At 44.5% G+C, this 24,465-nt stretch overlaps 2 protein-coding genes across 3 annotated transcripts; one reads left to right on the top strand and one right to left on the bottom strand.

Annotated features, from left to right (window-relative positions):
• Positions 1 to 426: 426 nt before the first annotated feature.
• Positions 427 to 16,875, top strand: lamb3 (laminin subunit beta 3). Its single transcript, XM_057030375.1, has 22 exons — positions 427 to 701; positions 1,338 to 1,492; positions 3,803 to 3,917; positions 4,008 to 4,081; positions 4,186 to 4,377; positions 4,675 to 4,738; positions 4,809 to 4,999; positions 5,234 to 5,354; positions 5,476 to 5,664; positions 5,756 to 5,911; positions 5,995 to 6,188; positions 6,660 to 6,756; positions 6,839 to 7,208; positions 7,440 to 7,600; positions 7,868 to 8,079; positions 8,182 to 8,388; positions 8,760 to 8,904; positions 9,270 to 9,477; positions 13,304 to 13,445; positions 13,518 to 13,694; positions 13,794 to 13,956; positions 16,465 to 16,875. The coding sequence occupies exons 1-22, from the start codon at positions 677 to 679 to the stop codon at positions 16,602 to 16,604; spliced, it is 3,498 nt and encodes a 1,165-aa protein (XP_056886355.1). The 5' UTR covers positions 427 to 676; the 3' UTR covers positions 16,605 to 16,875.
• Positions 16,835 to 23,801, bottom strand: LOC130524346 (calcium/calmodulin-dependent protein kinase type 1D-like). Of its 2 annotated transcripts, XM_057030383.1 has the most exons (13): positions 23,549 to 23,799; positions 22,696 to 22,807; positions 20,764 to 20,889; positions 20,458 to 20,532; positions 20,237 to 20,375; positions 20,044 to 20,167; positions 19,876 to 19,951; positions 19,681 to 19,793; positions 18,661 to 18,739; positions 18,498 to 18,585; positions 18,137 to 18,417; positions 17,755 to 17,849; positions 16,835 to 17,671 (listed from the first exon to the last, which is right to left on the bottom strand). In XM_057030383.1, the coding sequence occupies exons 2-12, from the start codon at positions 22,779 to 22,781 to the stop codon at positions 17,786 to 17,788; spliced, it is 1,251 nt and encodes a 416-aa protein (XP_056886363.1). In that variant the 5' UTR covers positions 22,782 to 22,807; positions 23,549 to 23,799; the 3' UTR covers positions 16,835 to 17,671; positions 17,755 to 17,785. The 2 variants fall into 2 exon arrangements, with proteins under 2 accessions (XP_056886363.1, XP_056886364.1); XM_057030384.1 differs by lacking the exon at positions 20,458 to 20,532 and having other exon boundaries at positions 23,549 to 23,801.
• Between the last annotated feature and the right edge of the window lie 664 nt (positions 23,802 to 24,465).

Below are 24,465 nucleotides of genomic sequence, written 5' to 3'. Positions count from 1 at the left end.
ACTGGGACAAAGAGGGTTAATCACTGGTGATACTGGGACAGGAAGGGTAAATGATTGGTTATACTGGGACAGAGGATAAATGACTGGTTATACTGGGACAGAGAGGATAAATGACTGGTTATACTGGGACAGGGAGGGTAGATGACTGGTTATACTGGGACAGGGAGAGTTAGTGTCTGATTATATTGGTCTATGTGGATATTGTAGTCGGATACAGTTAAGTTTACAGAAGTGTGCGTGGCACAAGTAAACATCTTGTTTGTTTTTCAATTATAACTTCATTCTATAAGACTACAAACTGAGAATAAGTACTGTAAAAAGCAACATATCAGTATTTTCAGCAGCCTACCTGTCTCCTAAAGGTAGGAGAGGCTCCACCCCGAGACTCTGTTACGATAAGTAGAAGATGGATGGAAATTTTAAGCGTGTATGAGTGTGTGTCAGCATGTCTCTGAGTGTGTGCTGACTCTGAAGGGAAGGGCGCGTCTCCTTAGGGTGTGGCACTGACTCCTGCTGCATGACGCCATCTTGGTGAGCTTAAGAACCGTGTGGCAGCAACACACCAGATTAGTCCCAGCTGATCCAGGTGTGTGTGACGGCAGCAACAACTGGATCTGATATTGATCAGGATTGGTGATCTTTGAGTTCCCATCTGCTCCAGACTCTTGGAACCAGCATGAGAATCCTTGTCCTTGTGGCCGGTGAGATGTTTGTCAGGTTTTCTGTGACTGTTGGAGATTTTCAGGACAGTTGTTGGTGAAGTTGTGAATATTGCTGCTTGGAATGAAGTCTGCATACTCATGTTTGACTGGTCATGATGGCACATGTTTGAATCCAGCGCTTAGGCTCTGCTTCACATACTTTTGTCTTCAGATGGATACTAAACTCACGCACACTGGAACTGTGTGCTTATCTCAAAGAGTTCTGCAGGAGCTATAGTGGCCCAAACGTTGGAGTCTCAGTCTTGTTTCAAATCTAGAAGTTCAGGCTTTGACCTTGTGTTTTGGTGAAAGATAGATGTAGATGTACATAACATAAGAGTCTTTTTCTTTTTTTTTTCTTTTAGTACTATACTGTACTGTACACCACGGGCTACCGCTGTAACATGTGAATTTCCCCGAAATTTATCCTTATCCTTATTCTTATAGCTCTGGCGGCTAACACTAATCAGCTTGTAAAAGGTTACATGAAGCAGCAGGTAGCATGATCAAAAGCTAAACCAGAGTACAATTATGTTCCGTATTTCGGGCCTGCAGCTACAGAGTAAAAGCACTTCATTAGCACACAGTTACTGATCATTGTGATGAAGACTCACTGTGGCACCTTCTTCCCAACAGCGTTGGTGACAACATCTCAGGCGAGCAACGACTGTTTAGAAGGGGCCTGTTACCCACCCAGCGGCGATCTGCTGCTGGGTCGGGCTCAGCAGCTTCGCGCCTCTTCCACATGTGGTCTTGCTGGCTCCGAGGCCTTCTGCACCCCCTACCAACAGGTAGGACAACGGTAGCTTCACTAGAAATATAACTAAAGCGCTGACAGGAACCTGATAAATAGAATTTCACGGTACATATAAGCATCCAAGGACCTCACATTTATGAGTGCATCTCTGTGAAAGCTGGTTGTTGCCATTAAGTCATTGCTGTGGCACAACATGGTGTCATCAGCATACAGTGGATCTTTTGAAGATGCATAAAACATTAATGTTGGCTCCACACGCAGGCCTGAGCCAGCCGTGTGTCCATATATGGATCTCTGTTGGCACAGTCAGGAGGTGAAAGGTCACGGCCGAACCTGGTGGCGGTGTCAGGACGACCGTAATGGTTTTGGCCCAAAAGCTCAACTTGTGAAATCATGTTGCAACTGCATGAAAAACCCCCTCAGCCGGTCAACACGTGTGTGCTGAGGAGGGAGAAGCAGACTGGTGTGACAGACACAGCTCTGTGTGTGTGTGTGTGTGTGTGTGTGTGTGTGTGTGTGTGTGTGTGTGTGTGCGTGTGCGTGCGTGCGTGCGTGCGTGTGTGAGTGCATGTGTATGTGTGCGTTTGTCTGCATGTGTGAGTGTGTCTGCGTGCGTGTGTCTGCATGTGTGAGTGTGTGTATGTGTGTGCATGTGTGCTTGCGTGTGTGTGTGTGCGTGTGTGTGTGAGTGTCTGCGTGCATGTATGTGCGTGTGTGTGTGTCTGCGCACATGTGTGTGTGTGCGTGCGTGTGTGTGTGTTGACTGCCTCAGGGAGCAGATATTTTCATCAACACTCACTTTTCTCAGCGTGTGTGTTGTGTGTTGCATTTTTTTTACCTGAGTAACACCTGAGGCAGACAGGGCGGAACAGATGGGCTCAGCTGACACATGTGTTTCCATGACAACCAAACAGCGGTTATCAGTCAGAGGAAAGCCCCTTCTTCTTTCATCATGCCAGAATTTTTCTCATCTTCCTTCATGTAAATTAGACAAGTAGTGAAGATTCTTCTTTAGTTTTTACTGACATCTTAGAAATTAACTCAAGCAAGAATAAAGTGTGGGTAAGAGGCCATGAAGATGAAGATGGTTGTAACAAACCCTAACCCTCCACTTTGAAGCCCACTAACTTCAAAGGTGTGAGAAGATATTGAGAAAACGGTATTATTGTCACATTAGTGTTGACATGGACGACCCTGACTGATGATCCAGGAGCTGAGGGCATGAAAACCTCTTCACCTGAGGGTGAGCTTGACCAGGTTACACCCTGAGTGCTGATTCCTCTTCCCTTTCTTAGATGTGTGAATGTTGAGAGGATCGCGGGCTCTCGCCTGTAACTTTGGTTACTGTGCCCCAGTGGCTGCAGGTCCAAGAGTTAATCTATAAACCTGCGTGGCGAAAGTGCAGGGACAGATTTAGCCCAGGGCAGACTTTACACCACAGCAATCAAAGCTGCTGACAGCTGTGACAAATGCAAACAGTCTGTGTTTGCATTAGTGCAGCAACCTGCAGCTCTGAAGCAGCTTCAACCTACATTGATACACGTAGCTAACGACAATCAACACATCAGAGAAATGTTTGACACCAAGAACCGGGTCTGGTTTTCTGTCAATGCTGCAGATGTCTGACCCCTGTTGTCTCCGTGCAGCACCAACAGTTAACCCCGCACACGTTGTTGCTGCGTCATGATCTCAGTGTGTCATGAAAGCTCTCAGATCTGTGGACCCACCACAGCTGCACGAGGGTCCTGTGAGACAGGCTGGCCCTAACGGAAGGGCTTAGAGCCTCTTGCTCACAGTGGTTGATTCGAACCACCATTGTGGGGTTGTTTCTTGATCTGTATGTTTAGTCCAGCGTGTCCTCAGTCAAATACAACAGGGCTTCATTCAGGCACTGCAGACGCTATCAAAACAAAGCTAAGCTAGTTTGATTCGGTCTGGATCCTAATATGAATGTGGGAGCTGAACAGGAACATGAGCAATCCTGAAATGTCAACAGGAACCTTTGCCTACATGGCCCAGTGCCACAGCAACACCGTGCAAACATTGACAGGTGAACACATTGTTAGCACTGATGGTAGAAGACACATGATGACAACAGCCACTAAGCATGCTGACGAACTGCGCATTCTGATCTGAACCTGCGATGACTGTTTCTGACAATGTTATCCATCATTTATCATCACTTATGAACATTGTATTTCTTAACTTGTGCAGCTGTCATTAATCTACACACTGAAAGAACCTAATAAAAAAATAAAGCTCAAAAACATCTACTGTTTATTGACACGGTGTGTTCACCTGGAAACTTGGATACTGTTAAACAGTCTGCTTTTGCTTTTTACAGCGGCGCATGAAATGTTGTCCATGTGACTCCAGGAACCCAAAAGATCCGCTGGCCCACACAGTACAGGAGGTTCTGGCCACATCTGGACCAGATCGGTGGTGGCAGTCCAAGAAGGGTGTGTTAATGATTTATGCGGCTTTATGAATACAATAAAATGGTAGAGGACAGTTTAGGACATAGTGGAAGGAACCTGTCACTGTTGCAGGTGTGAGTCCTGTCACGCTTCAGGTGGACCTGAACAACCTGTTCCATCTTCACAACCTGGTGCTCAACTTTAAGGTACTTCTCAATGTGCTTGTCTTGTTTTTCACATACTGAAGTGAGTCCGTTGCTTCCTATTTGAATTTTTGAAATTTCTTCCTATGTGAATTGAACCTTGTCAGGGTCCTCGTCCCAGCGACTTTGTCATAGAACGCTCTCTTGATAACGGCACAACCTGGAAACCTGCTCTCTACTTGGCAACAGACTGTCAGAAAGTGTTTCCTGACATTGCAACCGCCTTGCCGATCCGACTGGAAGAGCCACACTGCGTCACGCTGCCCCCTACCGCTGAAAATCCATACCAAGATCAAAATGTGAGGTTTGACGTTTTTTGATTTGTTTTTACAAATTTAAAGGCATCTGTATGCCCTATAAACATTTTACTATGATTTATGGAACTCTTTCAGTGTGGGGAAAATTTAAACTTTCCATCTGTTTTCTACACTTGCTGCTGCATTTGAACCTTTTTATTATCATTTGACTTTATTATTTGTGATCATGCATTAAAATGAGTAACTGTAAACTCCAAATTCTTCTGTTGCGGTGGTTAAAAGATAAAAATTCTAAAAACGATGCTTGTAAAACATTAATAACATCATCATCTTGCACAGGTGGAGTTCAACCCTCTCCGTCAGTACACTTACGTCAGTGCGCCAAAAAGCAAGAAAGTTGAAGGTACATGCTTGACCTCTTGGACATGGACCTATGATAGGATCAACTGCTTGATTGACAGTGTCTCCCTCAGAGCTCTCAGGGCTGACGGGACTCAGGGTGAGGATGACCGGCCTCGGTGATGTTCCTCAGCTTCCGGGTCGATCCCTCAGCAGATTTTTCGCCATCAAAGAGATGAGGATGATGGGCAGCTGCATGTGTCACGGTCACGCCAACCGCTGCCTGCCAGACATGCAAAACAGCGCTGCTCAAGCCAGCCTGCAGGTAGGGACATGCCTGAAGACCACGATGTAGAAGTAAAAGCAGTAAAACGCATAACATGAGGAATAAGTTGAATCATTGGTATTTTAAGCTGCTAACGCTTTGGTAAACTACACAGACATCCATGTTAGTTCCACCCGACAGCATCTGAAATATAATTATTTGGTTGTGTTATTGATCTTGGCTAAGTTTTTCAGGATATTTTCTAATGCTTTTGTTTGGTGTGCTGGTACACAGGTGACCCCTCGGTGTGACTGTCAACACAACACCGCAGGCATGAACTGCGAACGCTGCGATGATCTCTTCAATGACCTGCCCTGGAGGCCCGCAGAGGAGGGCAAAACCCACTCCTGCCAGCGTAAGGCCTCACCCCAACATACATAAAGTTGGTGCAGATAGTGGTAACAGTGCCAGAGGCCAAATGCTCGGAAAACCTGTTAAATGTAATTTGAAACAGCCCTCAGTGTTTTGTCCCTCAGGTTGCGAGTGCAATAGCCACGCCCGGCGATGTCGTTTCGATCCGGCTGTGTACGAAGCCAGTGGGCGGAGGAGCGGAGGAGTGTGTGAGGGCTGCATGCACCACACAACAGGGCCCAAGTGTGATCGCTGTGCCCCAGGCTACCAGCCCAATCCCCACAGCAAAATGGACCGCCCTGACGCCTGTATACGTAAGTGGTTCACTGGTCCATAACAAACACATCTATTAAATGTGCTGAGTGTGATTTATGTAAACACCTATAATTTTGCTGTTGCTGCTAGGTTGTGTTTGCAGCACTGAAGGGACGGTTAATGCTGGCGGGTGTGATGACACAACAAGCTCATGCCAGTGTAAGGTGAATGTTGAAGGTCCACGCTGTGACCGCTGTAAGAGAGGGTACTACGGCCTAAGCGCCGCCAACCCCCTGGGCTGCTCCAGTAAGTTTGTCAACAAGCTAAGCTAATCACAAAACTTTGTCAGGTCACCAGGAGTCCTGTATTTGTATAATTCTTCTGTCCAGAATGTTCCTGTTCTTCTGACGGGTCCATTTCGGATGTTTGTGACCCCGTGATCGGCCAGTGTCTCTGCCGTCCTCATTTCCACGGATCCAACTGTGATATGTGTTCAAATGGCTACTGGAAACCCTTCTTGTCTGAGCGCTGCGTGCCCTGCAACTGTGACCCCACCACATCCTACAGTGACACCTGTGACCAGGCAAGCGGGATAGGGATAGGGATAGAATTTATTTGTAAAATGTGTTACTTTAGCAGCTCAGGTAGCACAGATAAGACAGAATAGGCACAAAATACAATTTAGCAGCAGAGCAGCTTGACTGGTTTTGGTGCGTATTCTTTCTGTCTTACTGTCCGACAGTTTCACGGATAAATTGTTGCCATCACATTAAGGTTTGAATGTGAAAATAAGGCTTCTGAAAAATGTTTTATTGTAGAGAAAAGTGGTTTGTGGCTGCAGGTTAACTGTGAAGTCCATTGTGAGGTCAGGATTTAATTTTATTTGCGAGTGTTGGATACCGTCTGACTACCCTTCCTTTGTTTGTCAGGTCTAAACATATTTTTGGTAAATACTTTTGAGAATGGTGGATTTGTTCCTTTGGAGCAAGAGAATATTCAGTAACTTGTATTAGTCAATAAAAGTACTGAAAAAAGTGGTTGTCCTCATCTCCAGGTGACTGGACAGTGTCGCTGCAGACCAAATTTTGGAGGCCGAACATGCAATGAGTGTCCAGAAAACACATTTGGAGACCCCCTATTAGGCTGCCAAAGTGAGTCAAGTCAAGTACAAGCACCTCTATGTAACAGTCAAGAATATTTATTTACATTTCCTTCTTCTTCTTTTCCTCCCAGAGTGCCAGTGTGATCCTGAAGGAACTCTTCCAGAAGGTTGCAACAAGCAGACTGGGGTGTGTTTGTGTCGTCCAGGCGTCACAGGGTCACGCTGCGGTTCTTGCAGCCGTGGGCACTGTGACACCTTCCCAACGTGCAAGTTGTGTCCTTCCTGCTTCTTCACTCTGGACAGCCAGAGGCAGAACCTTAGCTTGGCTCTAAACAGCATCACCCCACATTTCCCAACCACCCCAGACCACTCTAGTGTCAACTTCGGTCCTCGTATTCTTGCCCTGGAGGCACAATTAAAACTGATCCGGGAGTCCATTTCATTTCCTCCAAGTACAGCCCAACAGGTCGATGATGTTCTGTCCCAGCTGGAGGAGCTGAGGTGAGGTCCTGCTAGCATCACTAATGTAAATGTCTTTTTTAAATCAGTTGCATCTTAGCACTATAGGTACACTCTTTTTATTCAAGAAATACCTTATATAAGGTAAATATTATTTTATTTTTTCAAACAGTCAAAACATCCCTTTGTCTCATAGAGTAACTTCAATCTCACATTTTTCATCTCATAATCATTAAATGACTGAACCTGACTGAGGTTCATTCTTTCTTCCAGGAATCAGTTGAAGAAGATCAATGATGGACTCTCGCCTCCACTGAGGACCCCTGGTCTGGATTCAGACCTGGATAAACTCTGGGCTCTGCTGGAGCGCCTCACAGTGGAGTATAAAGCAAAGAAAAGCGCAATGGACAACACACTCAGTTCCAACAATGCAGGTCAGACAGATCAACTACCACTAGGAGTCAAATTAAATACCAACAGCATCATATCAGATCAGAGATCTTTCCAATTTATGCTTGCTGCTAGCTTAAGTCGCAAGTGTGGCTGTTGAACAGTAGTTCTCTGTCTCCCATCCCCATGTACTTGTTCTTGGACCACTGGCTGATGTCACATTTTCATCAGTTTGTCCAAAGTCTCACAGTCTGATGGGTTTGACAATGTAAAATATATTATGCTAAGTTTCTTTTCTCTGTGCCAATCAGGAGCCTTTTCTGCCATCAAACAAGCCTATAAAGAATCCAGTGAGGCAGCTGGGAAAGTGAATGCCAGTGAAACAACGTTGATGGAGTCAGCGGATATCAGAGAAAATGCCCTGGATCTTCTCAATCAAGTCCAGCCAGCCAACACCAGAGCTCTGTACAAATTGAACCACGTCATGTCCTCGCAACCAGACCTCACTCCTGTTGCCAAGCAGGTAAGGAAAATGGCCTCGTTGTTCCTCAGTGTGGTGTCGTCAGAGTTATTGTGGCCTGTCTTGCCGAGGAAGGTTTCAGCTAAAAGTGATGACATTTTTCAGGTGTGTGGCAGTGTTCGCACAGAGCCCTGCACCCCTCTGCAGTGTGAGGGTAAAGATCTGTGTCCACCAGAGGGAACCCCACCTTGTAAAGCAGCTGAGAAATGCATGGGTGCCCTACCTCTGAGCAAGAGGGCTGATGCAGATGTGAAGAATGTGAAAGGCAAGCTGGAAAGACTGGCCAAGAAAATCACAGATGCTGCAGAGAAGGTGCACACACACACACACACACACAGACACACACACACACACACATAAACACACACATCATAGTTATGCTCCTTCTAGAGACATTTCAAGCCGACTGCCATCTAATGATGGCAGCAGAGGAATTCTGGCATACATAGATTTGAAAAGATTGGCAGCTTGACAGGATGGTTAGATCATGAGCCTAAACACACTGCTGAAGACAACTTAATGAAGGATCACTTTGGCTCGTAGGATTTAGCTCTGTCATGTCATACACTACAGGAAGGTCCCCTAATCCAGAAAGGCCTAAACACTCAGATATGATGTTGCAATTAGTTAGAAAACAAGTTATTAATTAAAATTTAATTTACAAAAATTTTAACTGCTTTCAGCTCCAGGAAACACAGGAGATAACCAACCAGGTGAGACAGTCTGCTGCTAAGCTGTCCAATAAGATGAGAGAGACCAGAGACAGGCTGGAAGATGACTTGGAGGAGACACGCGGTGTTGTGAAAGACCTCAAAGATTTCCTGTCAGGTGCAGATTGTCCACAGCTGTACTCACACAGAGATGTCCCACATTGGTTATACCAATTCACCTATTCACTCTATTCCAATATAACTAGCCCATTTATCCTTTCAGTCTTTTGTAATCACTGGTATTTAGGCTACACGGAGCTAAGCTAAATTATTGTTAGCGTTATTGTTTATTCGCACTGTACTGTGCCTGTGAGACATGGTTTATAGGGTCTACTTTTGTTTTTAACAAACATTCTTAATCCTAATTACTACATTAACTTGTGATCTAATGTAAATTTGGAGCACATCAACTTCATAACTTGGACCTCTGGTTTCACCCATAAAGAGTCCTTGACTTGACCATTTTATCTGCTGTTGGTATAGACCCTTTGTCCAACCTGACCCACATCCAGGATGTGAGTGACTGGATCCTGAAAGCTAAGTTGCCGCTTAGCCCAGCTGCTCTGAAGAAAAAGCTGGAGGAGCTAAAGAATCTGGCAGCGAACCTATCAGACAGTTCAACTGTGTTGAACAATGCTGCACCACAGCTGGATGAAGCCAGAAAACTTCTGGACGAAGCTCAGGAAGCCAGGTAGACTGAATTCCCCTTCACAGAACCAACATATGTCAGCGCCTCCTTTCAAGTCATCTGAGCATGGTTTAGCTTTAGCATAGGACGCATAAGCAGCTGTTTTCTTCAAATAAAAGTTCTGATTTTTCTTTCGCATACTTCATTCGATCTACAGACAGAAGTCATGACCAAAAATTCCTCCTTTTGGCTTGAGTCTCAGGCCTTGGGCCCAGTCTTCAGAAGCTGGGTTTGTTCTCTATTTATGGGACATGAAGTCATTCTTCTGTCAGGGAATAGTTACAGTAGGTTGTATCTATACATTTGTGGACATTCATATTTAATTGAGTTAGCCCCCTCCTTTTAGAGTTGATCCTGAGCTTGAGATCAAAATATGAGCATAATTAATGTCTGTGTAAATTCTCAGTCATCCAGGTCGTTGTATCCAAGGTAGTTTTCTCTGTCAACTGGACTGGGTTTCTTCTCTTGAAGACGTTTCGCCTTCTATCCAGAAGGCTTCTTCAGTTCTGAAATCGCTGGGGAGAGAGCTTGAAAATATATAGCCCCTGTGGACCATTTGCATGCTAATGATCTGGGTGGTCACCTGAGAGTCGTTAGCAGGGTCGTTGGTCGGGTCGTTCACCTAGTTTCTGTTGAGGTGTCTCCCCTTTGTCTGCTGGATCACATGGTGATGAGTCACTGGGTCTCCTGGAATGGTGTGAATGTTTGTTTTGCTGTTGGAAGGAGTGGAGGACTGCATTGTATGTGGGTGATAGGAAGTGCCTCAGGCCACCACCTCTGTTTAAGGATGGTTTTTCCAATTTAACATGGATAGCTTCCTTGACCCCCCTTTCAAACCAGCGGTCTTCTCTGGCCAGTATCCTTACTTGGCTGTCCTCGAAGGAGTGCCCACTCTCCTTTAAGTGTAAGTGGACTGCTGAATCTTGACCCGAAGAGGTGGCGCGTCTGTGTTGTGCCATTCTTCTGTGGAGAGGTTGTTTGGTTTCCCCAATGTACAGTTCCTTGCATTTCTCCTGGCACTGTACAGCATAAACATTACTTTGTTTGGGTCTTGGTGTCTTGTCCTTTGGGTGTACTAACCTCTGTCTGAGAGTGTTGCTGGGTTTGAAATGAACCGGTATGTCGTGTTTCTGGAGGATCCTCCTAAACTTCTCCGAGACTCCGGACAGGTAGGGGATGGAAACGCTGTGGCGTTTGTTTCTCTCCTCCTCTCCTTTGCTGGGGTCTGGCTTTCTTGAGGTTTTGGTGAAGGCCCAGTCTGGGTAGCCACATGTTTTGAGGGCTGTCTTAATGTGGTCCTGTTCCTTCTTTCTGCCTTGGGATGTGGTGGGTATTTCTCTGGCCCGGTGTCGGAGAGTTCTGATCACTCCCAGCTTGTGTTCCAGTGGGTGGTGAGAGTCAAACTGAAGGTACTGGTCGGTATGTGTAGGTTTTCTGTAGACTTCGATGGTGAGATTTCTGTCCTCAGTGATCTTGACTGTGCAGTCCAGAAAGGCCAGACTGTTTCCTTTTACATCTTCCCGGGTGAATTTTACATGCTCGTCTGTTTTGTTGAGGTGATCAGAGAACGCTTCCAATTCTTGTGTTTGAATTTTGACCCAGGTGTCATCTACATACCTGAACCAGTGGCTTGGCGCAGTTCCTGTGAAGGATGTCAGGGCCTGGGATTCCGCCTTCTCCATGTTTAGATTGGCAACTATGGGGGATACTGGTGAGCCCATGGCACAGCCATGTTTCTGCCTGTAGAAGCCTTCTCTGTACTGGAAATAGGTGGTGTTCAAACACAGGTCCAGCATGGTGCAGATTTGGGCCGGTGTTAAGGTTGTTCTTTCTGTAAGATTCTTGTCCAATAGAAGGTGCTTGTGGATGGTGTCTATGGCGCTGGCGGTGGGGATGCACGTGAAGAGTGACGTGACATCATAGGATACCATAGTCTCTTCTGGAAGTAGTGTGAGTCCACTGACTTTTTGAGCAAAGTCTTGGGAATTTTTGATGTGGTGTGGGGTGTTGCCAACCATGGGCGACAAGATGGAGGCCAAGTATTTGGAAATGTTGTATGTTACAACATACATACAACATTTCCAGACAAGATGGAGGCCAGGTATTTGGAACTGTTGTATGTTACACCATTTCCAAATACTTGGCCTCCATCTTGTCGCCCATGGTTGGCAACACCCCACACCACATCAAAAATTCCCAAGACTTTGCTCAAAAAGTCAGTGGACTCACACTACTTCCAGAAGAGACTATGGTATCCTATGATGTCACGTCACTCTTCACGTGCATCCCCACCGCCAGCGCCATAGACACCATCCACAAGCACCTTCTATTGGACAAGAATCTTACAGAAAGAACAACCTTAACACCGGCCCAAATCTGCACCATGCTGGACTTGTGTTTGAACACCACCTATTTCCAGTACAGAGAAGGCTTCTACAGGCAGAAACATGGCTGTGCCATGGGCTCACCAGTATCCCCCATAGTTGCCAATCTAAACATGGAGAAGGCGGAATCCCAGGCCCTGACATCCTTCACAGGAACTGCCAAGCCACTGGTTCAGGTATGTAGATGACACCTGGGTCAAAATTCAAACACAAGAATTGGAAGCGTTCTCCGATCACCTCAACAAAACAGACGAGCATGTAAAATTCACCCGGGAAGATGTAAAAGGAAACAGTCTGGCCTTTCTGGACTGCGCAGTCAAGATCACTGAGGACAGAAATCTCACCATCGAAGTCTACAGAAAACCTACACATACCGACCAGTACCTTCAGTTTGACTCTCACCACCCACTGGAACACAAGCTGGGAGTGATCAGAACTCTCCGACACCGGGCCAGAGAAATACCCACCACATCCCAAGGCAGAAAGAAGGAACAGGACCACATTAAGACAGCCCTCAAAACATGTGGCTACCCAGACTGGGCCTTCACCAAAACCTCAAGAAAGCCAGACCCCAGCAAAGAAGAGGAGGAGAGAAACAAACGCCACAGCGTTTCCATCCCCTACCTGTCCGGAGTCTCGGAGAAGTTTAGGAGGATCCTCCAGAAACACGACATACCGGTTCATTTCAAACCCAGCAACACTCTCAGACAGAGGTTAGTACACCCAAAGGACAAGACACCAAGACCCAAACAAAGTAATGTTTTTATGCTGTACAGTGCCAGGAGAAATGCAAGGAACTGTACATTGGGGAAACCAAACAACCTCTCCACAGAAGAATGGCACAACACAGACGCGCCACCTCTTCGGGTCAAGATTCAGCAGTCCACTTACACCTAAAGGAGAGTGGGCACTCCTTCGAGGACAGCCAAGTAAGGATACTGGCCAGAGAAGACCGCTGGTTTGAAAGGGGGGTCAAGGAAGCTATCCATGTTAAATTGGAAAAACCATCCTTAAACAGAGGTGGTGGCCTGAGGCACTTCCTATCACCCACATACAATGCAGTCCTCCACTCCTTCCAACAGCAAAACAAACATTCACACCATTCCAGGAGACCCAGTGACTCATCACCATGTGATCCAGCAGACAAAGGGGAGACACCTCAACAGAAACTAGGTGAACGACCCGACCAACGACCCTGCTAACGACTCTCAGGTGACCACCCAGATCATTAGCATGCAAATGGTCCACAGGGGCTATATATTTTCAAGCTCTCTCTCTTTCAGAACTGAAGAAGCCTTCTGGATAGAAGGCGAAACGTCTTCAAGAGAAGAAACCCAGTCCAGTTGACAGAGAAAACTACCTTGGAACATAATTAATGAAATCCTGACTCATGCAGCTGGTTAAACAGTTAAAACATATGCCCTTCTCCTAACACATGTTCACAGGAACCAAGCTCTGGGTGTGAAGGGCGACGTTGATGGGTTGCTTTCCAGTTTTGGCATGGTGGAGAAGTCCCTGTCAGACATAGAGGACAAGGTGCAGAATAGCACATATCTCATGGATGACCTAAAGAAGCGTCTGATGCAGGTAGGACATTAGGAACAACAGTGGACGTCACAGTTGCATTTTGCGTTTTGGTGCAAAGTTTCCTTTCCGCAGGCCAAAGACCAGCTGAGCCCTGCAGAGAAGAATCTGGATGATGCCAACACAATGATGAAGCCCATGACCTCTCAGCTTAGGGCTCTAAAAGACTTGCTGGAGAATGCACAGCAGAAGGCACAGGAAGCTCGAGATAGCTCAGAAGATGCAGAGAGAGAAGCAGCAATTGGCAGTAATGTGAGAGGGAGCAGGTTTCTACCTTTGAATAGAATTTGGATCATGAGTTACTCTCAACTTTCCACTCTCATTCAAATTTGTTCTGACATTGGTGTTTAGGACCTGCTGACTTTGGAGAAACAGCTGGATCGTCTCAAAGCTCAGGTTCCTCCAGGTGGGGCTGGTGGATCCACGGGGGCGCTGGCTGATCGAGTAGCAGAGCTGCAGAAGAAAGCTGGATTGCTGGCCAACAGCACTGGCAGCATGTTTAAGGCCCTGGAAGGTAAATCCAGATCATGCTGTTAGGATTGTACAGAAAACAGGGGCAGAGGTTTGCCTGAGATATTCAGAAATGTTCTCAGCTAGTTTAAGGCCACCAACCTTTGTGACACTGGGACTAAAATCTATTTGCAGCATAGTAACGTATAAACAGACCAGGATTTTTATTACAGTAAACATACATTTAAAAGTTATTAAGAATGACTACTGTGATGAGCTGGTGAATTGCTGAGTCCTTACCCTATCCAGCCTGGATAGCCTGGAAACTTCAGATATTAAAGTGAACCACAACGATTATCATTAGTGCTATTAGCAGTAACGTCCAGTAATGGGCATTAATTAACTGATGTGGTGAGGCTGACCTTGTCATCGACGTTGAGTAGTTTCTCTTCACCAGAACTAAACAAAAGAACTGCAGAAAGCCGGTCTAGCTGCTGTAGCTGTTCAGACCCAAGGCTCACTGCAAGGTTCACTGGATTTAATTAATTAACACACCAACCAGTCAATTGGACTGGTTGGTTTGTTAATTAACTGGTTAACAGGCATTAACTACTGCTGTAAGGCATGACTAACAGGTGAGTGAACCTTCAGATGGTCCAGAATGTGGTGGCTTCAAGTCCCTCATGCTGGCCTACAGAGCTGGATGACGCGAACAGTCATGTTGGGGTCGATCTGACCCTCATGCTGTGTTCAGCATGTGAGCCTGGCAAAGCTGTCTGTTCAGGCACAGCGATCCAAACTAGGGCTGTTTGATCTTGCCCAAGTTTCAAATATCTTTTACTAAACATTTCTTGTTCTTTATTAAACAAAACACATCTCAAGAGTTTAATATAAAGAAACACAAGTGAGCTTTTTTTGGGAAGCGGGGGGGGGGGGGGACTGGGCTGAGAAGCGAGGGGTTCTCGGTTCAAGCCCCAGTGCAGACAAAACAAGGAAGTTGTTCTGGTAGTAGGGGGAGGTGCCGGAACACCTTCAGAGCACTGCAGAGGTCCCCTTGAACAAGGTATCGAACCCACAAATGCTCATATCGGGCCTTGTGATGAACTGGTGGACCCTCCCTTTGCCCATAAGTGCACCCTCCCCGTGACCCCGAAAGAGATAAAGCAGTTAAAAAGACAAGACAAAAGAATTTTTGACACCTGGATTTGCTCCATGCTATTTTCTTGTAGAACTCTTATAAAGAAAATACAGAAGATTCTCTTTGTTAGACAGTGACAACTGTATTTAAGGGATATTTGTATCCCTGAGACAAAAATTGGGGCCATTTGTGATGTGAAACACAAGTGCGTCCGTTTTTCTCTGTTTTCTGTATTATCGGTCTTCTCACGCTGCTTGTTTTTTGAACTAGCTTTATTCTGCTGTGGTCTTTAGCTGTGGCCACAGACTTTACAACTGACATTTTGACGACCGAAGTACATGAATGTTTACTTTAATTAGCCTCATTAAAGTGAAAAATCATTTTTAGGATTTATACGTTTTGAATGTCATCCTAGCTACATCCAGACTCTTTTCATCTGGTTCACACCTCTACAGCTCTGGCAGAGCAGGGGTGGCCTTCTCCCTTTAAAAAGCTAATCCAAGAGCTCCTGCTCTCCTCACAGTTCTTCTTTTTCTCCTCCTCTCTCATCTCTTCTCCTCTTGGTATCTCTATTCACTCCGCCTCCACAGCTCTGTTCTGGTAGTTGGTAGTTACATTTATACTCAGTAGATTTGGACTATACTCTAGTATTTTGTTTGCACGGTGGCTTGATTGTGTCTCTGACTGTAAGTCTGTTTATAAAAAAAATAAGATGTAAAGGTAATTAACACCTTAAGGGACCAATTTTGACCTTAATAACATTTAAGAAAACTACCCCAATAAAATATTCATGTCAACATTTTAAGATATGCATAATCATGTACATTTCCAAGTGAGACCTTGTGCATTTGTTAAGCACTTCCAGTCACTAAAGACCTGCTTCTGGGTTCTTGGAGGAGGGGTTGCCTTTCTTCATTCCTCTACTTTTATAGTTTCATTCAATCAATCGATCTTTATTAATACAGCCTCTATTACATTTAAGATCTCGAGGTGCTTTACAGAATCCCAGGACCTGACCCCCAAGTAACAATACTAGCAAGAAAACACTCCCCTTTAACAGGAAGAAACCTTGAGCAGGACCAGGCTCATGTAGGGATACCCTCCTGCTGATGGCTGGCTGGGTAGAGAGGGAGCAGAAGGGGGAGGACAGGGAGTGATCATGCAAGTATATTAATTACAAAAAGCTGTTAGTATGAGAGTTGAGTGGGTCAGCAAGGTTAGAGGTCAGCAGGTCAGTGCACATTACCCACTGTGTGGGCGTGTGCTGATGGTGGATACAAGTGAACTTAAAATTGGTACATATTTCAAAAGATGGTCCTAAATGTGCTGTGAGTTGTGTGCAGCCCCGGGTGCCACTGACCATGCTGCGATGAAAAATCTAGGCCCTGCTCTAAAGAGAGATTCATCCAGATCTGATGTGCTTATGATTTCCAGGTAAAGGAGATTCCCTCAGGAACCTGCAGGCTGAAATCCTACAGAAGTCCAGAAGACTTGATGGACTGGAAATGATACTTCAAGAGCTTTTGGCAGAGCTCAGGAAGAAAGCCCACGACCTGAGCACTTGCCAGGGTTAAAGGTCAAGGCCCAAACGGGTACCTTCCTCTGTCACTTCAGAGGTTTATTTAATCTATTTTGCGTTGTTGTTTTTTTTTGATAATTCAAATATAATTAGCAATAGTACAGCACATTTTAAAAGTTACATCGAGTGCTGTGCTTATTTATTGGTCTGTTTTTATTTTTATGTTTAAGTGATTTAATTAAAAGACCGTTGATACTTTGATTTCAACTGGAAATGAGACAAAAATGAGTGTTGCATGTTTATTGAGAAATAAAACCATAGAAAAACACAGTGGTCACTACAGGATTGCGCAACCGGCCCCCATGTCTGTGGCACTTACATCCAGACAACCTCACATTGTCCCCCCCGGACTTCTGATGAAGGTCCGATGAGCGTAGTGGAGCTAAAACAACCAACCTTTAGAAAAGTACTGCTCTGGAAAAGTGACCCATGACTCATGTGAGTTGGAGACATGTGGCATGAAGAATTTCAGAGCTTTTCAGTGGTTTGGACCAGATGTCATTCGGATTTTTTGTATTAACACAAGCTTTAGTCAAACAAACTGAAATTTAAACTCTTCATTATAGCGAACAGGTTAGTAGCTGCTCACAGAAGTAGCTATTAGACAAAAGACAACTGCATTTTTGTGAATAGAACTTTGCGGAAAGGAAACTTTAATAAAAATAAAATCATTATTTTAACCCAGAAGCACAAATTATCACTGCTCAGAAGAGCTCAGTTTAACATAAAATGCTGCTGCCTTGAGATTTGCAAGACAATGTTGCAAATGTAATTTTGTAATTATTGTGCATGGATAACTTTCAAAAACACTAAATTTTCATCCTCAGATGAAAACTTCCATCCAAGTTTTTAATCTGAAAGCACTTCTTGCAGCTCACAGGAAGATAGTGACAGGAAGACAGAAATGTCAGCAGCTGATGCAGAAATGTCAAATTAATTCCTGCTGTTCTCTGAAGGAATTTACACTGTAAAAAGTGATCTTATGCTCAGTTCAACAGCAATTTCGCTCAAAAGACTCATCAAGGTGGACGAACTGAATAGCTTGCCACTGACTCTGCTGATCTAGGAAAAACACCAAAAGAGAACAATTAGGAGCACAAAAGAAAATCATTTGAGTTGAAGAAAAACAGGTAGGGAATACCCACGGGAGATGCATCTTCGACGACATCAAGCCAATCACATGACAGCACACACTCCAGACTGAACCGATGGGGTCTTGGTCTGAGCCACAGCATCCAAACTGTACAAATATTAGCACGCATAAACCTGCAGAACTTACGACATGACAGTTCAGTCCCCTACAAATCCAACAATGGTAACAATTCCCAAATCCTTTTCAGCAGCCTCAGCATGTTTTAAATGGCAAGGAAAAGCTAAAATGATTTCTCGGAGTGTCTAGTTCGGTCTGAACCATGTGAGGAGTTAGGAGAACCTCTACCTTCCACCCATGTTTAAAATCTCATCATCATGCTGGCATCCTCGTGCTGGTAAACCGTAGCAGGAATGTAACAGGGCCAGAACTCTCACCTGGTCGACGGTCTGAATTGAACATCTTCTTTAGTGCTGTTTCCGGCTGGATGGACTCTCAAATGTGCACAAACATTCTCGACAGGAATACTGCTGGACAGGTTTCCACTATCAGGAATAAGATTTCCATTTGGATCTACGTCATCGGACATCTCACAGTCTTTCTGTGAGGACGACTGCACCGTTGCACAAGGGAGAGAGGATGGCGAGGGGGCAGGTGCACTCTGGAATATGCCCCCTTTCTTAAAATGGTTGACCGCCATGGCTGCATTGAAGGCTCTCTGTCAGGAGAAAGACAGCACACCCAACGGCTCTCATCAGGGGTCTCCACCTGATGTGTCTATGATGGTTGTTGCTCTACCTTCCATTTGGATTTGGCAAACATTCTCTCCATCCCTTCACACACCGACTGATAAATGTCAACGTCTTTGGCTGCATTACCAGCAACCCTGCAATCACCAGTGTCACCAGTTACTGAACAAACATGGACACGTATGTCAAATTGATGAACATGTGAGACTGACCAGGGATGTTTGAGGGCCTGCTCAGTGGTGAAGCGTTTGGTCGGGTTTTTCTCCATCATGTTTCCGATGAAGTCTTTGGCTGTTGGCATGTGATATCAAAACCTGTTAGTTGCTATGATAACAGCAAAAATCTACTGGGACAAAGTGATTAATGGTTAATGGACTGATGAGTAAGTCTGGTTACACTTCAGCAGAACAGGTAAGTATACTGGTTACACTGGGACAAACAGGATAATAGGACTGATTATACTGGGATTGAGGGGATAAGCAGACTGCTTTTACTGAAACACTTGAGCAATGGTTTGTCTGCTGGGTTCAGTCCGTCAGTTTAGTTTTGTTTCTTCGGGTTTGGAGAATGGTTTCCTGTCATAATGAGGTCAAGCTGTTTGGTATTTAAAGAACTCCTGAAGTCCACTAGAGGGAACACTGAGGGTAACTACATGACTAACAACATGGGTCTTTTAAAACCACTATGTTACAAAACAGGGGTTGAACAGGACCCAAACGCAGGCCAGGACACAGGGAACAGACGCAGCCCTCCAGGAAACGCAGGACACCAACACACAACGAGGGAGACGAACACACAACCTCACAAGACGAACAAACACCCTGGCACTGACAGGCAGGCACAACCTGCTTAAATATGCAGCAAGATGTAAATTGCCTACAGATGCGCCTGCCCGCAGTGCCAGCTGCAACCAATTGTGCTCCATTCCACCACCTGCAGGACAAAGACCGACACAACCCAGAACCCCAACACACTAAAGCTTGTTTGAAGTATTTTAGGACATCAAAAACTGTGTGTTGGAATTTGTCAACTAGAACCTTCTGAAGCCACAATGGCCTTCCCTCACCAAGGATTCTCAATTCGAACATGTGAGTAACTTTTAATAATCTAATAATCATGTAGAAATTAAGTTTTAAAGTAAAGGCAACAAAACTGTAATTGTAAAGACTTATTCTTGCCACTTTAGGCTTGCTAACATGTGAGAATATAAATAATGGGAAACACCTCTATACCTGAGTCAGAGATATCATCCCAGAAGGGTGAATGAAAGGCATATTCAGCTCTCCTGATCTTTGAGAACAGCAGAGTCTCATTCTCTTCAAAGAATGGAGGATAGCCACAAAGTCTGGAACAAAGGGGTCAGCACATGCTGTTATTCCACATCAGGAATCTTACTTATGGTTTGGTGTGTTGTTTTCTTTACTCACAGGATGTACGTGATAACTCCAATGGACCAGCAGTCCACCGCTTGGCTGTAAGGCTTCTGGGCCAGAACCTCAGGGGCTGTGGAGTGGTAAGTATTCAGGTTTTTTACAGAAGTAAGACAAGGAATTAGCCCGATGCTGGGTTTGCAATTTGAAAAAATGACAGCTCACCCACGTATCCTGGTGTACCACAGGCTGTGGACATCACACCGTTTTCCACTGTTTTAGACAGGCCAAAGTCACTGACCATGATTTTGGCATTTTCTTCTGCACTGTAAAACAACAGGTTCTCTGGCTGCTCGGAGACACACAGAAAGAAAATGAGAAGAACAACAAGCCGTGTGTCTGTGTGTCTGTGTGCTACCTTCAGGTCTCTGTGGACAATGCTGTTTTTGTGCAGGTAGCTGACGGCCTCCAGCACCTGCTTGATGACTTTGCTGGCATCTTGCTCAGTGTAAACACCTCTGTCTAAGATACGATCAAATAGCTCCCCACCAGACACCCTACACACACAAACACACACATTTAATAGTTTCAAAGATTGCTTTTGGTTTAATTAAGAAGAATAAATAGAAAAAGACTTACAGTTGCATCACCAGATAATAGTGTGTTCGACTTTCATAGAAATCCTCCAGACCAACCACGTTCTCATGGTTTATCCTGAGACAGTGAAGGTAGAAACATCATCTGTGTGTGTGTGTGTGTGTGTGTGTGTGTGTGTGTGTGTGTGTGTGTGTGTGTGTGTGTGTGTGTGTGTGTGTGTGTGTGTGGTGTGTGTGTGTGTGTGTGTGTGTGTGTGTGTGTGTGTGTGTGTGTGTGTGTGTGTGTGTGTGTGTGTGTGTGTGTGTGTGTGTGTGTGTGTGTGTGTGTGTGTGTGTGTGTGTGTGTTACCTTCTCAGTACTCTGATTTCATTCTCCAGGTTGCTTTGAACCAGGTGTTTTTTCTTCAGACACTTCAGAGCGTACAGCTTCCCCGTTTTCTTCTCCCTTACCATGTAAACTACAGAGAATGAGCCCCTGTCCAAAGACATACACACATCTTATTAATGTTGGCATGTTAATATAATGGACAGTTTGTCTTATTTGCACATGAATCTTGGACTTTGTAAGGTACCAATCTGTCCCAGCAACATTTCAGATGGGATCATCAATGTCCTCACTGCAAGGACCTGTAAGATCCCTCCACGCCAATCAGCCACACCATTAAAACCAGCTCCCACACCCCAAGCTGGAGTTTATGGTGTGAGGGGCTCCTGAATGGCCCTCCAGTGATTTGAATCTGAGGTGAGGACCATGATGGGGTCTCAGTTTAAGGTCATACATCATATTCGTACATGTGTGTTCTTTATTGACACTATGATTGTTGTGCCTGCTGCTGAGAGTTCATTTTATCACCTGTTAGACCATCCTGCCACATGTCTCCACACACACACACACACACACACACACACACCACACACACACACACACACACACACACACACACACACACACACACACACACACACACACACACACACTTTAATCTGTACACTCACAGCATTGCGATGCTTAATCCTATAATGAAGTGGTGCTAGGATGTTCCCGCCTATGTGTACTGATGTAAGTGCTCAAGTTGTGCAAACACACACCCACCCACACACACACACACTCATTCACAGACTGAGTGAATGCTATAATCAGCTTGGAGACTACAGGGAGAAGCGGAAGAAGCAGCATCTCTAATTAACTTGAGCCCTTTTTGCAGGTCAGCGGATTCAGATAAAACAGACTGTGAATGATGTCATGAATCATAAATAAAATGGCACCATTAGCAAACAATTAGTCACCATCTGTTAATTAAATACAACAAAGATAATTTCAAGTTTCAATAAAAAGGTTCCTGTGAGATGTACAGAAAATAGGGTCAACAACCTTGAGCTACTTTATGGTGCTTACAGGACACAATTGCTGCATAAATGCAACATTTCTGAAGAGCCACATAAATATCCACTCCTAATAACAATCAGACCTCCTGCTGTTGATCTACATGTTTCTTGGTCCTGGTTTGCACAGCACTTGCTCTATGCCTCTCCCCTCCTCTCCTCTCCTACAGGTATCCTCTACCTGTCCTCCCCCTTCTTCTCTCTCTCTACCCAGCTGGCCATCAGCAGGAGGGTCCCCCTACATGAGCCTGGTCCTGCTCAAGGTTTCTTCCTGTTAAAGGGGAGTTTTTCCTTACCACTGTTGCTTGTCTGGGGTCAGGCCCTGGGATTCTGGAAAGCGCCTTGAAACAATTCTGATTGTAAAAGACGCTATATAAAGATTGATTGATTGATTGATTGAAATTCTGTTTTCAAAAATGACATAGCTGTAAGGACACTGTGGTCAGCAGTAAGTGTTCATTCCTCACAGACCACATGTAGCCTCTGGAGGCAACTGTAAACTGTAAAATATCAATTTAGGAAGAAGCAGGAGAAAAAAGGAAGAGAAAGACCTACATCATCACTCAAACATCATTCCAAACATTTCAAGACAAATCACATATCCAAAACTTTAAATACAGCATTTTACTGAATCCGAAATACAATTGTTGCATTTCATGTCCTGTCCAGAAAGTGCCAGAAATTTGAGGGATAAATATTTGGAAATGCTTACAATGGAGACTAAAGACCACTGTAACAGCATTGCGTGACTCAAAATTATTTTATAGTCAGTCCATCATTTTGAGTCATTTAGCTTGCCATAGCTTGAACTGATTTCACATTTTTCTTAACACGAGTGTCAATAAAAGATCTCCCCATATCATTAACTGTGTGATTGTGTGAAATTTACACTACTTACCTTCCAATTTTCCCCAAGAAATCAAAGACCTCTTTGATGTTGCTGGTGCTTTTCTTCCAACTGCAGATAATCTCTTTCTTCCCCATCTTGGCTCTAACGTTACCGTCAACTCCTATGGTATCCACAACAATTCATTACACTTCTTCTACTATATTTTTCTGCATTGATAGAACAGATTTAGAACAGTCAATATTGGAGCACCACATGAAGTTGCATTTGATTTGTTTGATTTGTTCTGTGTGACCTATATGCAACATGTAAATGTTTGGACATTTAAACATGAACTTCATAATACAGTTGAAATATCTGTTAGTGATGGCAAAATACACATTTATGGTGAATTACCTTCAAAATGCTATTCATAATGTTTCATACACTTGAGGAGAAGTGCCTGCTTTGGGGGTCATGAGCCCCCCCTCAGATTAAAAACAGCTGTTCCACAATTGTTCTGGTTACACAAGCTGTTGCATGGCCAGGTTCCTGATCAGTTTCATGAGGTTTAAAAAAGGACATGGGATTACTGAAGTAACGAGCCAGTAAATCTTCTCCCAGTCTCAGCAGGAAACTAATTCCCAGACCAAAGCACTAAATCTTTGTCATTTTCTATTCTCGATGCTACAGAAATAGATTTAATGAACAGATTTATCTTTTACAAACATATTCATACCTTGACACCTTAAAACAGAATATTTTGAGAGTGACTTTTTTAACAACTGAGCAGTTATAATAAATTAATGCTAATGTCAGTAATAATAGTGCTAATAATGATAGTTCTACTCCTACTTCTACTATTAATAATAATATTGAGCTCAGCCATGTTATGTTTGAATTGTGTTGTGTAAATTCAGCTTACTGGAGCGGCCCTGGGATGATGATGATGCTGGTGGTGGTGGTGGTGGTGGTGGTTGTAGTATCCCGACTGCAACTGAGTCAGCTCTTGACACTTAGAGTGCAGGGCTTAATCTCATTTATATTCCTGTGCACTGGTTTGTTAGTGTTACTCTGTTGTGATTGGCCAGTTCATCCCATCCATTCCTGCACTAGCTAGCTACACACAGGTTTGAGGATCAGTGTAGCTTGATGGTAGGAGCAAACCACTATAAGGCTTAGTAATTGAAGGCTTGGGCACAGTACAGAGTCAGGATTTTATTTGAGTAAATCATTGTCCATTTTTCAGTGCAGTGCATTCCGAAACCAGGAAGGCAGGAAGTGCAGGCAGAGGTACAAAATCACAGTCAGGCTCGGAGATCCGGTCAAACACAAAAGCATCCTGATAAAGTAATCAGGATGCCTTCCATCCTGATTACTTTATGAAAGCAGTTAGCAAAAAATACATCCTCTCTACTCACCCCCTCTCGATTGCGATAAGCAGCAACTATACAAGCAATAAAAGAAGCACAATCCAAATCCAGAGCTAACTTAATAGCAGAAATATGTTTAATGTTGCACAGAATGAATAAAATAGGCTGTGAGGTGGGGTTCATGTGGAGACCAGCACACGTGGGAATGAGGAAGTAGACATTTCCACTAAAAATACAATAAAGCAGGAAAACAGACAATTTGAATTGGATCATCAGAATGCTCATTTGTAATAATCCAGGCAGCAAAGAGAATGTGGCAGAACTCATGGGATGACTCAAGGCAAAGACCAGATATTTTATCATATTCAAAAGAGGAATAGGGGAAGAAATAAATTTGGGCTTTGGCTGTAGCAGGGATGTGGTGGTTATTACACGAATAAGGCTTGGACATTGTGGTCATAGGAGTGGG

This window comes from Takifugu flavidus, chromosome 4, assembly GCF_003711565.1.
Source record: "Takifugu flavidus isolate HTHZ2018 chromosome 4, ASM371156v2, whole genome shotgun sequence".
Lineage (NCBI taxonomy): Eukaryota > Metazoa > Chordata > Actinopteri > Tetraodontiformes > Tetraodontidae > Takifugu > Takifugu flavidus.
The sequence above is the reverse complement of the archived record's forward strand: the minus strand, read 5'-3'. Positions and strand labels throughout refer to the sequence as shown.

Coding starts and splice junctions, on each gene's coding strand:
- LOC130524346 (XM_057030383.1), bottom strand. CDS start 22,781: ATGGGGAAGAAAGAGATTATCTGCAGTTGGAAGAAAAGCACCAGCAAC. Junction 20,533..20,763: donor GAAATCAGAGTACTGAGAAG/GTAACACACACA, acceptor TCACTGTCTCAG/GATAAACCATGAGAACGTGG. Junction 19,794..19,875: donor GGAGTTATCACGTACATCCT/GTGAGTAAAGAA, acceptor CCTTTGTTCCAG/ACTTTGTGGCTATCCTCCAT.
- lamb3 (XM_057030375.1), top strand. CDS start 677: ATGAGAATCCTTGTCCTTGTGGCCG. Junction 1,493..3,802: donor TCTGCACCCCCTACCAACAG/GTAGGACAACGG, acceptor TGCTTTTTACAG/CGGCGCATGAAATGTTGTCC. Junction 9,478..13,303: donor GACGAAGCTCAGGAAGCCAG/GTAGACTGAATT, acceptor ACATGTTCACAG/GAACCAAGCTCTGGGTGTGA.